Consider the following 18228-nt stretch of genomic DNA (forward strand, 5'->3'; position numbering starts at 1 on the left):
AAAAGAGCACAGACAAACAACAGCAACAACCGCCAAACCATGATTCATTTTCAAGATGAATCCCTCCCTGTTCAAACATTTACATTGTTTTTGACTAGCATCAGATTGTTTATCCACACAAACTGTAAATACATCATTTTTAGAACTAACCAACAACAATGCCCATTTTGTTTTGACATGTAAGGTACAAAAAGAACATAAAGAAAAATGACCATCACTCTAATGTCTGCACTTTAAAAATGAAAAAACTACAGAAAAAGGGGGTGAAATTCCAACATAATAAAAATTTAGCATGTGTTATCAGGAGGAAAACGTCTCCTGAAATTCCTTGCTTGCAAAAGGGAATTTAAGAACTGCAGTACTGCTAAACTGTCTATAATCTCCTCTCTGAGATGCCTTCTCTTAGCTTTATGGAAAAATATGAAGAAAGCTGTGAAAACAATAATGCTGAGAGAAAATAATATATTTTGACAATATTACTCTTCAACTGTTTGATCTTTTACAAATGACAAATCCTTAACTGACTGGCACTTTGCACCCTTCAGCAAAAATATATTGAAAGGTATTCATTCAGTCATTCAACATCCGTTTTGTTCCCTTAGACAAGGGCAGAGATGACCTTAATTTCTGTGCACAGTATGCCCAAAGCCTAGCACAGAACCTGGTATGTGGTATGCTTATTAGAGAAGGAAGAAGAGGAAGAAAAAAGGAACTCAAAAGAATGCTCTCTGAAGGTGTATAAAGACTATAAATTCTTCCAAATTTTTCTAATACAGCTGGTTCTCTGGCCAACCTAGCTGCCCAATGTGCACACTAAATCTCGCTCCATAAACTGTATGGTGAAATTCAAGTTAAGAAAAATATTTAACACAAAAAGCAAGGCCCTCAAAGAACCTATACTACCATTTAGTTATATGACAAAATAGTCACACCTAAGAAGGTAAGTAATTATTTCTGAAGTAAAATTTCTTGCAAATGGCTGAAAACATGAATATCTCATAGCTTTCTAAACTTTTTTTTAAATTTTAAATACTTTTTTATGGTTTTTATTTTTAAAAATATTTATTTATTTATTATTTCTTTTGTCTGCACCGGGTCTTAGTTGCTGCACATGGCATCTATGTTACGGCCATGGTATCTTTGTCGCGGCATGCAGACTCTTAGTTGCGTCATGCAAACTCTTAGTTACAGCGTGCATGCGGGATCTAGTTCCCCAATCAGGGATCGAACCCAGGCCCCCTGCAATAGCAGCATGGAGTCTTACCCGCTGGACCACCAGGGAAGTCCCAATACTTTTTTAAATGACAGTTTTCACCCAGGACTTATTTCAACCTCAAAGATCATGGATCACTAGTTAAATATACATGAATAATAACTGTTCTTATAAAAATAATAGGGCCAGGGACTTCCCTGGTGGCGCAGTGGTTAAGAATCCGCCTACCGGGCTTCCCTGGTGGCGCAGTGGTTGAGAGTCTGCCTGCCGATGCAGGGGACACGGGTTCGTGCCCCGGTCCGGGAAGATCCCACATGCCGCGGAGTGGCTAGGCCCGTGAGCCGTGGCCGCTGGGCCTGCACGTCCGGAGCCTGTGCTCCACAACGGGAGAGGCCACAACGGGAGAGGCCACAACAGTGAGAAGCCTGTGTACTGCAAAAAAAAAAAAAAGAAAGAAAAACAAGAATCCACCTACCAATGCAGGGGACACGGGTTTGATCCCTGGTCTTGGAAGATCCCACATGCCACAGAGCAACTAAGCCCATGCACCACAACTACTAAGCCTGCACTCTAGAGCCCGCGAGCCACAACTACTGAGCCCGTGTACCACAACTACTGAAGCCTGTACACCTAGAACCCATGCTCCGCAACACGAGAAGCCACCACAATGAGAAGCCTGTGCACTGCAACAAGGAGTAGCCTCCGCTCGCCGTAACTAGAGAAAGCCCACAAGCAGCAACGAAGATCCAACGCAGCCAAAAACAAATAATTAATTAATTTAAAAAAATACTTCTAAATAAATAATAGGGCCAGGGACTTCCCTGGCGGTCCAACAGTTAAGAATCTGTCTTCCAATGCAGGGGATGCGGGTTTGATCCCTGGTCGGGGAACTAAGATCCCACATGCTGGGGGGCAACTAAGCCCATGTGACACAACTAGAGAGCCCGTGTGCCACAACTAGACAGGCTGTGTGCCGCAACTAGAAAGCCTGCACACAGCAACTACAGAGCCAACGTGCTCTGGAGCCTGTGCACCACAATGAAAGATCCTGCATGCTGCAACTAAGAGTCAATGCAGCCAAACACAAATAAAAATAAATATTAAAAAAATTATAATAGGGCTAAAGCACAAAATATCATCTAAGCAGAAAACTAAGGTCCCAAACTGTTTTGAGTTGCAGAATTTCTCCCCAGGATTCTATTTACCAATATATTTTTTCAGTCTATCTTAAAACTTCCTCCAGAAAAAATACATATGTTGAATTGATTAGGTATTACAAAAGGATGTGTGTTCAAGCAGAAGCATTTTAGCTTCTTTAACTTCTTAGGGATATAGCCAGAAGAACTGCAAAGATGTACTCAAACAAGTACTTGTACACACATGTTCATAACAGCACTATCCACAAAATCAAAAGGTGGAAACAACTCAAATATCCATCAGTGGATGAACGGATAAAAAACTGTGGTACATACATATAATGGAATATTATTCAACCATAAAAAGTAATGAAGTACTGACACATACTACAATGTGGCTATACTTTTAAAACATTATGCTATGCAAAAGAAGCCAGAAACAAAAGGTCACATATTTTATGACTGCAGTTATATGAAATACCCATAACAGGTATAGATGGAGATGGAAAGCAGACTGGTGGTTGCTAGGGGCTTGGGGACAGAGGGGTGGGGAGGAACTGCTTAAAGAATATGCAGTTTGGGGGATTTCCCTGGCGGTCCAGCAGTTAAGACTCCGCCCTTCCAATGCAGAGGACACGGACTAGATCCCTGGTTGGGGAACTAAGAGCCCACAGGCCATGCTGTGCAGCCCAAAAAAAAAAAAAAAAGAATATGCAGTTTTCATCTGGGGTGAAGACAATATATTTGGAACTAGACAGAAGCGGTAGTTGCATAATATTGTGATGTAATAAATCCCACTGAATTGTTAACATCTAAATGGTTAATTTTATGTCATATGAATGTCAAATCAATTGAATAAGGGTTGCTTTCTGTAGGAACCATAATCTCGCTCTATAAAATTCCCTATACTTAAAAATCTAAATTGGTCATCTGTCAAGGAGAAACTGCAATGCTCCAAAAGACAAAGTGTCATCTAATGTCAACGAATATCTTCTCTCATTCTGGTGGGTACAACCATTCTGATATTATCAAGGCCAAGATTCACATACGTTGTTATCCAGCACTTCAATTCAAAAATAAAACAAAGTGAGAGAGTGGCATGGACATATATACACTACCAAATATAAAACCAATAGCTAGTGGGAAGCAGCCGCGTAGCACAGGGAGATCAGCTCGGGGCTTTGTGACCACCTAGAGGGGTGGGATAGGGAGGGTGGGAGGGAGACGCAAGAAGGAGGAGATATGGGGATATATGTAGATGTATAGCTGATTCACTTTGTTATACAGCAGAAACTAACACACCACTGTAAAGCAATTATACTCCAATAAAGATGTTAAAAAACAAAAACAAAAAAAGACAAATATAAGCACACATCTGCACTAAGAAACAAGGACAGAACTTTTCATCTCTTCATTATAAATAATAGCTCCACATCAGAAACCATCCAAATATACATCAACAGTAGGAGAAAGGATAAATAAGTAAAAATATATTTGTACAATGGAATATGTAAGAGCAATGGAAATAAATGAATTAAACCTACATAAAAATACATGAATTAATCTCATAAACATGTTAAAGAAGTTGAATATATGAATATCTACACACTCTGTTTTTTTAAAAAAGTGAACAGTTCACTTTTTTAAAAAGTAAGGAAGTGATTACCCTAAAAGTCAGAATCACAGCTTGCTTTTATGGAAAAGGGGCACAAAAGAGTTGTAGTAATGTAGTAATGTTTCCTTTATTGGTTGGAGTGATGGTTACACAACTATTTGCTCTAGATAAAATACTGACTAATACGTGGGTTTTTTAGAAATCCCCCAAAGATGTATTGGGTTGGCCAAAAAGTTCGTTCGGGTTTTTCCATAACATCTTACGAAAACCCAAATAAACTTCTGGGCCAACCCAATATTTTAAAATAAAATGCAAATGCTGCTCTAAAATACATACGACTCAAGATTATTCCTCTCCAACAATAAATATTTCTTAATGAACTACAGCACTGATTCTGGTTAAAGCCAGAGTTTTCTGGAAAAGATCTATAGATATGAGATCCGATCTCCAAATTTATGAAAATAGTCTTGAACATCATATTCCATATGACATCATATGACATCAAGTAATTCTTATATACTGAAAAAGTTAGGGAGTTAGCTGAGCGTGGCAAGTGAGCTGAAGAGATCTGGTTCTTCCCCTGGGGCCAAGGAGAGTGGTGTGGCCTCTGCTAGGGTGGGGGAAGGGGGCAGTCATTGGGGGAAGAAGGAGAGAACTTATCAAAAAATAGAAGGCAGAATTCCCAGCACAACGGGAATGTTGAAGCCTGGGGACTGCTGTTTCCATATTTGCTCACTCACGCACTCCTCCATCCATCCATCCATCCATCCATCCGTTCATTCATTCAACAGATCTCCATTTACTCTGTGCCTGGAAGGCACTGTAATAAGTTCTGTTCATACAGAATGGGCATTTAATAGAACTAATAGCCTGGTGGCAGAGACATATTTAAAACATAATCACACAAATAAATATTTAATTTAAAGTTGAAAAAAAAAGTTAGGGAGTTAATGTAGCATGGTAATGGTCACCATTACTATATTAACTTCAATTTATTAAATGATTTAATAAATTAAGAATGTTCCCGGGCTTCCCTGGTGACGCAGTGGTTAATGACAATGCACGAGACATGGGTTCGATCCCTGGTCCGGGAAGATTCCACATGCCGCGGAGCAACTATGCCCGTGCACCAGAACTACTGAGCCTGTGATCTAGAGCCCGTGAGCCACAGCTACTGAGCCCGCACAACACAACTACTGAAGCTCACGCACCTAGAGCCTGTGCTCTGCAACAAGAGAGGCCACCGCGATGAGAAGCCTGTGCACCACAACGAAGAGAAGCCCCCACTCGCCGCAACTAGAGAAAGCCCAGGCACAGCAACGAAGACCCAACGCAGCCAAAAATAAATAAACAAAATAAATAAATTAAAAAAAAAAAGAAGGTCCCCAAATGAGCCCAAGATCTTATCTTCATATGAATGAATTAGAAAAATGGGTTAATTTTATTCCAGATCTCAGAAATGAAAGATAAAGGGAAGAAGAACTGTTGGGAATAGTGGAGAGAGAGAAAACTGGGTTTACCGTGCAGAGGAGATCCAGAAGGGCTGCTGGATAGACCTGGAACAGGGCTACAGCGACCTCCTTGCTTAGACGTCAGTTCCTGTTCAATCTCTTCCAGCCCAGCACTCTTCTGGAAACGGCTCATACGATTTACCACTCGTGGTGACATATGTGTTCGAACACAAGGCTGGCCACCATAAGGGTTGATTGGGAAAACGTGGGAAGTCCCCCGGAGTGTACTGACCACAACCCAGCGACAGTCATGGCTGAAGCATATGTCTTGTACCTAGAAATGAAACAAGGAAAAACAAAAAAAAGATTGAAACTATTTGGATTTACCTAAGAATATCACAAACATATTTCTAAATATGAACAGAAATGCCTGCCTGGGGACTTCCCTGGTGGCGCAGTGGTTAAGAATCTGCCAAAAAAGACCCAAAGCAGCCAAAACTAACTAACTGAATAATAATAATAAATAATATAATTAATTAATTAATGATTTTAAAAAAGGAAATGCCTGCCTGGTTACCAAATTTACCTAACACCAGATTATATTTTCAAAATGTTTCTTCTAAAGATTAGATTCATGGTGAATACTGATCAAAACGCCACATAAGGGATCTGATAAGATTTACAAGAGGGAATTCTGTCCCTTGCTGTATACAGTGCCAAGTCAGAAAATAGGACCTAGGTGGTTTCACCCTATAGAGCTACATTTAAAAAAAAAAAGAAGATATATGGATAATGTTCATTTATTTAAAGAAATTTACCTTCCAAAAAAGCATAGAAGAGTAAAAATTAAAACATACATTATACAAAGCAGGTGAAGTTATTAATCCAATCATTCACTCAACGAATACTCACTGGATACCCTGCTAATAAACACTAGGAACAAAGAGGTGGATAAGAAATCATCCTTGGGCTCACAGCCTACCAGGAAGAAAAGACATAAGAAATTTGCAAAAATATAACATATAAAAATGAAATAACTATTTTACATTTGAGGCACAGTGGTAACAAAAAGGAAGGAAAATATGAAATCTGCTTCTGAGAGGTGAAAAGGAGATGTTCTAGAAGGTTAGGAGTGGCACCAAAAACACATGATCTGAATAGCTCTGGGTTCTGGAACTGAGTTTTGAAGTAGGATATATTTATAAAGAAAGGAGCGATGGACATTCTAATTTAGATATATGCAGATATTCTACTTTTGATATAGATGCATAGACATAAGATGGAAATGATAAGCAAGTAGTTCAGTATGTCAGAAACAACATGAGAGTGAGCAAAAGCCAGCACAAGAGGTGTCTGGATTTTATTTAAGAAATAAAATAAGGAGTCAAGATTTCAATTCTGGAAGGATGATTGTGGGAGTGAATGCAGGGGAATGGATTTGCAGTGGAGATGAGGGTAACTGAAGGAAAGTTAAGTAGAAGTTTCTTCAACAGACACAGATATAGGACCCTAAAGAGAGGTGGGAAGAACAGATATAGGACCCTAAAGAGAGGTGGGAAGAGAAAATGTCTCAAAACACCCAAATGACAATCCAAGTGTCCATCAACAGATGAATGGAGAAAAAAGATGTGGCATGTATATATATACAACAGAATATTTCAGCCATGAGAAAAATGGATATCCTCCTAACTGTGACAGCATGGATGGACCTTGAACACATAATGCTAAACGTGGTAAGTCAGACAGAGAAATAACTTTACAATATCACTTATATGTGAAATCTAAGAAAAGCAAACCTGTAAAAAACAGAGTAAAATGGTGGTTACCAGGGGATATGAGGCGGGGATAAGACTGATAGTGTTCAAGAGTACAAACTTATAACGAGTAGTAAATAAGCCATAGAGATCTAATGCACAGTATACTGATACAGACAATAATATTGTACAGTTATATAATGTGATAAATATGGGTACAATGGCAATCACATTGCAATGTATAAATATATCAAAGTAACAAGCTGTACATCTTAAATTTACACAATGTTACATGTCAAACTTATTCAATTAAAAAAAACACTCTGATAATGAAAAAAAAACTTATGTATTTGCAGTGGTTGGCAAACACTACGGGCCATACGGTCTCGCTCAGCTATTTCCCTGCCCTTCCAGTGACAAAGTAGCCATAGAAAATATATGTAAATCAATGAATGCAGCTATGTTTGTAGAAAAAAATTTTACAGAAAAACTGACTGGCCACAAACTTGATCTAGGTAAAGTTAGTCACTACATTGTATGACATTTATCAGGTACTGAAATACAGAAGTCCCAGTATTTTCAAATTAGCAAACTGAATTTATTACTTTCACCTTGATATCAATCTAATGATGACAACTTGAACAAAAATGTCTCTGTAGGGCTTCCCTGGTGGCGCAGTGGTTGAGAGTCCGTCTGCCGATGCAGAGGACACGGGTTCGCGTCCCAGTCTGGGAAGATCCCACATGCCGCGGAGCGACTAGGCCCGTGAGCCATGGCCGCTGAGTCTGCGCGTCCGGAGCCTGTGCTCGGCAAGGGGAGAGGCCACAGCAGTGAGAGGCCCGCGTACCGCAAAAAAAAAAAAAAAAAAAAAAGACAGCTAAGAAAAATTCCATATTGTTCTAACCAAGCCTTTTAAAAAAAAGGCAAATCACAGATACTTAAGAAAGATTTCTATGTTAACTAAATGATAAACTAAAATAATTTTTCATCACGTAAAACAAATGTCAAACCGTGCTTTAAAAAAAATAACCCAGGGCTTCCCTCGTGGCGCAGTGGTTGAGAGTCTGATGCAGGGGACACGGGTTCGTGCCCCGGTCCGGGAAGATCCCACATGCCACGGAGCAGCTGGGCCTGTGAGCCATGGCCACTGAGCCTACGTGTCCGGAGCCTGTGCTCCGCAACGGGAGAGGCCACAACAGTGAGAGGCCGGCGTGCCGCAAAAAAAATAGATAAATAAAAATAAAGAAATAACCCAGACAAAAAAGTATAGTAAAATAAAGATAAGATATTTGTGAGTAGGATTTAAAACTTGTGAGTAAAACTCCTCAAGCAAAGAAGCCGATTTTCAGTGTATTAAATCTTCAAATAAGCCTAAATTCTGCTGAAAATCTTGACTAATACTTCAGAAATATTCTACAAGCAAAAGCTATAAGTATTCATCAAAGTACAAGAGCCTGGAATCTTTGAAATAAAAAAGAAATTTTAGTCTTACATCAAAACAGGATATTTCATTGCTAGACAACTGACAGACCAAAATTATCAATACATGGATAAACCCCAAATTGAGCCCCATGCCTGCCCATTTCAATTACTGTGACACATCCAAATGACACATTAATGTTATAATTAGAGAATCTCCTGATTCTTTACACTGAGAAATTTAACTCCCAGCAATTCTAGAATTACGAACAAAAAGTCATTCCTCAAGTGCTTTACCTCTCTACTTCACTTACACTAACTTTCAGCTAAACGACTTACAGAAAAGCAGGAGAAAAGGAAGGGGCAGGACAAAGAAAAGGTTAAACAGCAGAAGCAAGAGAAAAGAAACACAGTACCAGACAAATTTAATATTATAGTATCAAATGCATTAACATAAGCCAGAATCAAACATCTAAAGAAAACTATCTTTAGGCTTACTGAGTAACTTATGTTCCATCCACAGCGGAACTAAACCATGTTATCTAAAACCTTTTTCCAAAACACTTATAATCAAGATGACTTCCTGGTCTGTCAATGAAAAGAAGTTTCCTAATTTCATTTTAAGAATACTTCTGATATGAGGTGGTACTAACAAACAGTATCAAGGCAAGAAGACAGAATTCCACCTAAAAGCTTACTTAGAAAACTGCTATTAGAGAAGTGATTCTGCTCTGTGACCTTAAAGACACATCAGGATACATAAACAAGCAGAGAAGAGGTGCTAAAGACATCAGCTGTCAAGAAACTAGAGAAAGTTTAATCCTTTAAATAACATTACAAAGGATAACAAGTTGCCTATCCACAAAATGCAAAATGATACAACTGTTCCTGTTATCAAACAAGTTGGGTGGTTTTTCATACATTATTAAAAATAAGAAAGACTGGGAACCCTCATTAGGACACTCATTATTATCAATTTGGAGCTTATAAATAAGCAAATGTCAGAATTCTTAACTAATGAGATATAAATAAGAAATACAGAGTGCTTAATTAAATGTTTTGCAAATTTGTATTCGGTTATATAATTTATTGCTCTTTAAACGTATTATTTGGCATATTTATAACATCTCACACTTGCTTCTTATTGTAATGATGTAAAATTTGGCTATGAGAACCAATTAGGCCTGTAGAAAGCTGAAGTATTTGTTCCTTAAAACATACTGCAGCTATATGCCAGTAATTCTAGTTTATACAAGTATTTTTTTCAGCAATCTAAATCAATTTCATTGATTTACTCATCCAAACAATATCTGGGGCAACCAAAATCTAATATAGCAGACATATATGGAATAATTACGTCCAACATTTTATCAAAACAAACAACCAAAAAAAAGAAAAACCTCGAGTGTATATTTCATTCACAGAACAGGCTGAATTCAAATTACATATAAAACAAGAGTAATTGAGCACTAGAATTAAGTGTTACTACATTTAAGCATCTAAGATACAGAAATGAGCATCGCACAAGGCTCCAAATTTATGCCGCAAATTTACCCCCCAATCCCAATTAACTAATAATAGCAATTTTAAAATTCATTGTTATTTTAACATCCTAAAATCTAAAGCAGAGATTCTCTAACTTTTAGTAGACTAAGAAGCACCTAGATTATTTGTAGGAAATACAGATCCTTTGGTCCCACCTTCAGAATTACAATTCAGGAGGTGTTGGGAGGTCTTAGGGGAGATGTGACCAAGAAATCCGCAGTTTTAGAACTCAGATAATGACTCTGATACTGGCCTGAAGTCTGTAATATGGAGCTAGAAAAAAAAATAAACTTAACCAGAAATAGCAGTCCCCCAGCCCCACACCAAACCTTAGAAATTACATAAAAGATACTCTTTTTTAAAAATGAAGTAATGGCAATGATTTCCTAGGGTGTGAGTGGGGCAGAAGACTGACTGAAAAGGGCAGGAGGAAACTTTCTGAGATAATGAAAATGTTCTATACCTTGATTTATGGTTGTATAGATGTAACTAGTGGATGGCAAATAGAACACCCAACCTCCAACCTTCACTCCCTCACCTGCCACCACTACAGACACTTCCTATGTGCTTCCCAAAGCCTCTCTTACAGCAGGTGTTGAAAAGTATCCACTTTCTTGACAAAAGGAATTAACATCACTGAAGCTGTCCTTACTCCTTGAATTCACCTTACTGCTTTGAATTCACCTTACTGCTTTGAATTCAGAAATGATGCCCACTGGAGTGGCAATTATAAAGCGATCACAAGAAAAAGAACAAAAAAAGTCACTGAGACACTGTGCCAAAACTGGCAGCAGCCTTCTTGTAAAGTGAGAAAAATAAACCCTGGGTTGTTTTTTTTTTAAACCATTGTTTTTGGTTCTGTAGGCAAACACATGCCTAATGATTCAATTACTAATTCCCTTTCCAACTCTCTTTTAAAAAGAAAGAAAACCCGAAAGCAGAGAGTACTTGGATAAAAAGTCTCAAATCCCAGAGTACTATTCTTTCACAAGCCTGTAAGAATGGCAATCAAAACCGTAAAGACAAGTCCCATATCACAAAAACTAACTAGCCAAGGTCCTAGCCTTCAGATGAGGTTATGTTAATGGCAATAAGTTTGCTTGAGAATAAGATGCTTAGAATGGAGATGTGGTAAAGACAGATAATCCACACACACCCTCTATCTCATCTGTCTACTCCCTCCCCATATCAATTCTTCAGATTCATTTATTTATCCAATAATGTATTCATGGGAACCCTATTACATGTTTTGCACTCTTCTAGTTGCTAGAAATTTGAAAATGAGCTATCAAATAAACAGCATGCTGAACTCTTGGGCATCTATGCCAGAGAAATGAAAACTATGCTCACGTAACATGCTCATAATATCCCCAAACTAAATAGTCTGGGTGGATGTTTAAACAAACTGTAAAAGTTAGGTTACTTATAAAAGGGTAACATGAGGGAACTGTCCAGTATCTTGACAGCAGTGGTGGATACACAAACTGACACGTGATTAAATTATATACACCTAAACACACACACACACACAAACACACACACACAAACACATCTGGTAAAATCTGAAAAAATCAGTGCATTGCGCCCATGTCAATATGCTGGTTGTCATATACTCTAGTTTTTCAAAATGTTACCATTGGGATAAACTGGGTAAAGTGTACATGGGATCTCTTAGTACAATTTCTTACAAGTGCCTATGAACCTATGATTATTTCAATAAAAATCTAAAAGTACAATTTCTTACAAGTGCCTATGAACCTATGATTATTTCAATAAAAATCTAAACAAACAAAAAAAAGCAAATGTGACACTTTGTAAACACCACAGAGCCAGCAGTGCTAGTGCAGCCGGCTCCTGCTGCAGCCTGAACTTGAGTGGAGACAAGGATGAGGGATGGCCCAAAATGCCAAGGAGTGCAGTGTGAACTGTGGCAGTGGGGGCAGAAAGGGGCTGTGATGCCTGGACACTCGCCGGAAGCCGGTGAGCAGCACCACTGCTCATCGGGAAATAACTGGCACCAACACTTGACCAAGTGAGGAAAAACGGCTAACGCTCCTGGCTGCCCCCATAGCATCTACAGACTAGCCTCCCCTGCCACCAGGACAGGGGATAATGAGATCCCCTGGCAGCCATCACTGGAAAAACTGGCATGTGCACCTTAAACACATTTGTCCATGTTCTTGTGTAGGGGGAAACAGCCCATGCCCTCGTAGGAGGAAAAATACCCTGGAACGAAGCGTAAGCACAGTGCACAGTAGGGAAGAGGAGCTAAGATGACCTTGCGGGTATACTATTGTTGTCGTTTATGTTGATAAATGTATAACTAGTATTAATGGCTTAATTGATTGTACTTACATGCTTTTAAGTCAGGGGGTATCCTCTGCAGCTCGAGGTGACAATGTGACAAGCCCACAACAGCTCACCTACTAGGCTTCCAGTTCCTTCCCATGTTATGTAATAGAAACAACAGAATCCCAGTAGGAAAAAGTTGAGGTAGAGACTTAATGGCTGCTGAAGTACACAGCGGTGTTATCCCAGTACAACATCGCCACCTGCCTGATCCAGCAACCAAGTACGCTCCCTTTTTTTAGTTGGCAGCTACTAACCTGCTACCAGGTTCTTGTAACTGAACTGATCCATGGAGGCTTTGTGATTTTCCAGACCCACACTGGATGAGTCAACTCAAATCTGATGATGAGCACGGTGGGAAGGGCCCGACAGGGCTTGCTAGTCAAGCGGGAATGGTATGTTCCAGAATATGTTCCATAATGGCCCTAGGAGCACCTTGTTTTTACCACTACTTTATCACCCACTCTACTGCCTGAAGCAATGCCACTGGTTCTATAAGCCCCTGAATCGCAGAGTTTCCTTTAAATGCCTGATTGATGGTTTGGCTAAAATAAAAAGTAATGATGTCCGCTGGCCCAGGGCAGCTGCACAGCACCAACAAAAACTGTGGATGGACAAATCTAAGGACCAGTCAACACAGCAGGATAATGGAAAGCTGTCACCTCTACTTTGAAGGGTCACTATAACTGTGGACCAATCATGCCCATATAAACATCTATGGATGTTTCTGCACTACAATGACAGAGGTAATACATGTAGAATGCAGAGTTATCTTACAATCTGGCCTTTTAAAGAAAACTCCTGCTTTAGACAAATACTCCAAAGGACTAGAACTGCTATATTTATACCGAAACTTGTCATCTGCCGATGGCCTTGCCAATGGTCTGTTTGCCATGAAGTAGACTACATACTGGCAGATTGCAGATGTCCCTGTTTTAGGGCCATGAGCTGTGCAAGCAAATCATGGCTGGTAACTGAAGAATCTGGGTCACTAATGCCCAAGGTAAGAATCCACCCACTGATGAGAATGACTGGAATCAAGCCACTGATCAGGCCTGCTTTTTGCCCTGCCTTGTACAGTGATTTCCATCTAAATCCATCAATTATAAATCTTTGCCCCATCTATTATCCATTGTTTCATATCACTCAAAGTATACACGATGTCATAATTTAAAAGCATAAATATACTACAGGTGCTGGGGTTAGTTGCTGAACTATCTATTAGGACAATATAGTTGACAGGATTGCTCATATATTTGCCTTTTTCCTTATTTGTTCTATCAAATGTTGAGAAAGTGTTATTAAACTCAGTTTTAGGTGCATAGACATTTAAATCCTCCTGATAATTTGACTCGAACATTATGAAATATCTCTGGTAACAGTCTTTGTCTTAACCTCTATTTTACTTGATATTAATATAGTCAAATTTTTAATATTCTTATGTTTATTATTTGCATGACATACCTTTTAACATGCTTTCACTACCATCATATTAAAGATTCAAAGAAAATCTTTAATAGATAACTTGTTCCTTTAGTTTGAAGTTCTTTAGATTGGAATATATTAAAATTTAATATAATTATTTATATGATTCAACTTTGATGTACCATTTAATGTTGTTTTCTGTTTATCCCCTCTGTTTCTTGTGCCTCTGCTCCTCCCTTTCTGCCTACTTTTGAATTAATTGAACATTTTTTAGAATTCCATTTTATATGAAGTTTTGTCTTTTTAGGTGTAGCACACTGAACCTTGAAATAGTTCCTTGCTCCCACCAAAGCACCAATGGTCCATTATGCTATAGCTATATGCATTACATGTATACAATATAAACCTGAGAAAATGTTAAAATTTCTTACATATATAAATTATTTTAACATTAAATTTTAACATTCCTACATATTTTAAATGAATTAAAAGAAAGAGAAAAAATGCTCTCTAATAAGAAATTGATCATTTCTCACATACTTCATTACTTCCAAGATATCTAAGTTTCTCTGGTATCATTTCCCTGTGCATGATTTCTAGTGTGGATGTGCAAGGTTTATTGCTCACTCCTTCATTCTTAAATGATACTTTTGCTGGATGGAGAATTTTTGATTACCAGTACTTTTTTCTCTCAGTCCTGTAAACATGTTATTCCACTGCCTTCTGACTTCCATAGTTTCTGATGAGAAGTCAACAGTTTGTTCAAATGTTATTTCTCTGTATGTAATGTGTTATTTTCCTCTGGCTACTTTCAAGATTTGCTTTGGTTTTCAGAAAGTTTACTATGACATTTTTGTTAAACTTGTGTTTTGTCATATTCAATTTTTTTTTTCAATAAATTTGGAAAGTTTTCCATCTTTATTTCTTCTTTTTTTTTTCTGCCTCATTCTCTCTGTATCCTCTCCTTCTACACAGATTGAGAGGAATTTTGCTCCAGGATGGATCATATGCAGTCTCAACCATACCTGATTTTGATGAGGAGATCTGAACTTTGGAGCTGATGATATTTTAAAGAAATTTTAGAGTTAGAGGAGATGTTGTAATGTGTTGAGATCTTCAGGGATGTTTGTATGGAGTAAATACATTTTACACATGAAGTAATCCTGAATTTGAAGGGTCAGAGGGTGGACTGTAGTGAGGTAAAGAGTGGCTCTAAAAAAGACACATCCAGACAGATCCTAATCCCTGGAACCTACATACAGTACATTATAGACCCCAAGAGTGACTATTACCTTATATGACAAAATATGTGATTAATTTCTAGATCTGGAGAAGTTATCCTGGATTATCAGTGTTGACATTAAAAGGAATCACAGGTACCCTTATAAGATACAAGGAGGAAAAGACACAGAGAAGAGGAGGAGGAAATGAGACCATAGAGGCAGATACTGGAGTGACGTAGCCATAAGGCAAGAAATGCTGAGGGTCACCAGAAGCTGGAAAAGGCAAAGAACAGATTCTTTGTTAGAACTCTAGAGGGAGTGCAGCCTCACCAGCACCTTGATTTTGGACCTTTGCCTTCCAGGACTGTGAAAAAATAAATTTCTGTTATTTTAAGGCAATTTGGTTTTGTTCTGTTATTTTAAGGTAATTCGCTATGACAACCACAGGAAAGAAATGTGGAGTAAATCTGTATATCGTCCAGAACAATGCGAATTTAATGTTGTGGACTGCCTGTAACTGAGGTTGCTGGATGGAATGGCAAGCTTATGTTAAGATTTTCATAAACTGCCAAACTATTTTCCAGAGTGGCAGCACCATTGTACATTCCCAACAGCACTGTACGGAAGATCGAGTTCCTCCACTCACTGACTTTTTGAGAGTTCCTTAAAATGTGTTGTAGATACCAGACAACTTGTATCTAATCCAAAGGGTTCCTCCTATGTTTTCTTCTAAAAGCTTTATAATTGTAGATTTTATATTTAAATGTGATCCAATTTCAGTTTATTTTTATATATGGGATGAGATATGGATTCACTTTTTTTTTTTTTTGGCACATCAATACCCAGTCTATTACTACCATTGTTGACTAACTTGTCTCCACTTTGCACCTTTGTCAAAAATCAATTGTACATATGTATGGAAATGTTCCTGAATGTTATTTAGCTTTAATAAGTCTTATTATCAGGTAGTGGTAACCCTCCAACTTTGTTTTTATTTTTCAATATTATTTTGCCCAGTATAAGTCCTATGTACTTCCATATGAATTTGAGAATTAGCTTGTCAATTTCTGTCCAAAAAAAATTTTTTTAAATCCTGCTGGGATTTTGATGGAGATTGCAATGAATATATAAATCAGTTTGGACAGAAATGATATTCTAACAATATTAAGTATTCCAGCCCAAGAATATGGTTTAACTCTTTTATTTATTCAGGTCTTTACTCTCAGCAATGTTTTATAGTTCTAGAATATAGTCTTGCACATGGAATAGTCACTATTTTAAAATTTTAACTAATTTTTTTTAAATCACCAATTATTTTTTCCTAGTATGTAGTACCCTGAAGCCTTGTTAAAATCACTTATTAGTTCTAACTTTTTTTGTGGTATCCATTAGATTTTCTACATGTCATCTTTAAATAAACATAATTTTACTTCTTCCTTACTAGTATGATGTCGTCCTTCCTGTGGCTGCAGATTTCTCTGCAGATCTCAGGGGTTCTTTCTTTGCAGCTTTCATCTCTCTGGTGCTCTGTCCTGAGAACTCGATGATCTTTGTCTCCCTGGACTCTCATCAACAAAGGGAGTCTACTAGGCTCCATCTGGGTTCCCCCTTCCTGCATCATGGACTCTTTTTTCCTGAACTGATCATCAGCTACTATCAATTAATAATATTAAATAGCTACTTTCCCCCTTGAGTATTAAACATACTAATCATACCATTTTGCAGGACTGCTCTGATAAAGTAAAAGTAACACGTATGCAGAGGTTTCAAAAGCAAGTTTACCATTTATCAAAATTAACATGTTAAGTACAAAAACTACTTGTGTCTGCTTCAGTAAGACTTTACAGAAGTATATTTTTAAAATATTGTAAGGTCTTACTATATACAACTTCATTGATGAAAACTAAGAATATTTTTCTAACTGCATATGTACTTTATGAGGAAAATTACTGTCAGATGCAGAGGATATCCCAAGTCACAGATCACAAAACAAGTTAATTCAACATAATTAGATCCACATATTTGATTTTTTTTCTTGCCTGATGAAAGTGCCCTCAGAATCCTTGGAAGATTCCAGAAGGACATGATTTTAAAATACTCAAAGACAGATCACTTGCCATACAGATTTCAACATTGGTGTTAAATTTTATATATCATTTCAAAATTACTTTCAGTAGAAGTTTATAAAAATTAATTTTATGGTCATTAATTGAGTTTCCTTAGATCTTGATGTTTGATGTTTAAAATTTCCAGTCTCCTAAATTACAGGGTGTGAAATAGAACAACATAATTTTAATAATGTCTATTTCGTTTTCCTACCTGTTAAACAGGAATAGCATTGTCACTAGCAAACATGATTACCTACAAACATTTGTCCATGTGCAGGGCACTGTTCTACAGATGAGAGACACCAAGAAGCTTAAGCAAGATCTCTATTTCCGGTTGGATATAAAGGTAAATTAAGTGACAAATAATTCTAATGCAAAAGAGGTATCAAAAATAGGTGTAAAATTTTTTTAAAAGGTGTGGGTGCTTAAAATAATTCTAGTAGATTGTAGCTGAGGTACAGCATATCAGTAAGTAGGGAGGGCAGGACAGGGATTAAAAAACCAGAGTTAAGAAATAAAATGTGCCCTGTATTGTACAACACAGGGAATATACCCAGTATTTTTAGTAACTATAAATGGAACATAACCTTCAAAAATTGTGAATCACTGTATTGTAACATATAATATTGTACATCAACCATATTTCAACGAAAAAAAAATTTTTTAAAAGAAATAAAATGTGCCCAGCAGCATGTAGAAATAGTAAATCTTTACCTAAAATGCTCACCTAATTAAAAACTTCCATGCAAAAGAAACAAAAACAAATGATTACTAAATAAGAGTAAGCAAGTTCATTGTACCAGAAAGTTAAGGACAATGTCAAAGAATAATGGAGATAGGTCAAAAGTACATAGATGTCAAGCTAATAGGCTCCAACTGGTCAAATCTGGGATATTTTGAGTATTAAAATAATTATTGAATGACTATAACTCATTTAATAAAGAATCTATTCAATCAAATGATATATGTAAATAAAAGAAGTAATACAAA

The 18228-nt window shown here is 37.5% G+C and overlaps 1 protein-coding gene across 7 annotated transcripts in view; it reads right to left on the reverse strand.

The window, feature by feature from the left end:
• The window catches only part of BCAS3 (BCAS3 microtubule associated cell migration factor), a 578866-nt gene that overhangs the window by 361978 nt on the left and 198660 nt on the right, over positions 1-18228 (reverse strand). For all 7 annotated transcript variants that reach the window (XR_004347453.1, XM_032616301.1, XM_032616303.1 and 4 more), the window contains one exon: positions 5485-5749. Coding sequence is in view for 6 of the 7 variants with exons in the window: in XM_032616301.1 (XP_032472192.1) it covers positions 5485-5749 (265 nt within the window). In the remaining variant the exon portion in view is untranslated. The remainder of the gene's footprint in view (positions 1-5484; positions 5750-18228) is intronic.

This window comes from Phocoena sinus, chromosome 20, assembly GCF_008692025.1.
Source record: "Phocoena sinus isolate mPhoSin1 chromosome 20, mPhoSin1.pri, whole genome shotgun sequence".
In the NCBI taxonomy this organism is placed as follows: Eukaryota; Metazoa; Chordata; class Mammalia; order Artiodactyla; family Phocoenidae; genus Phocoena; species Phocoena sinus.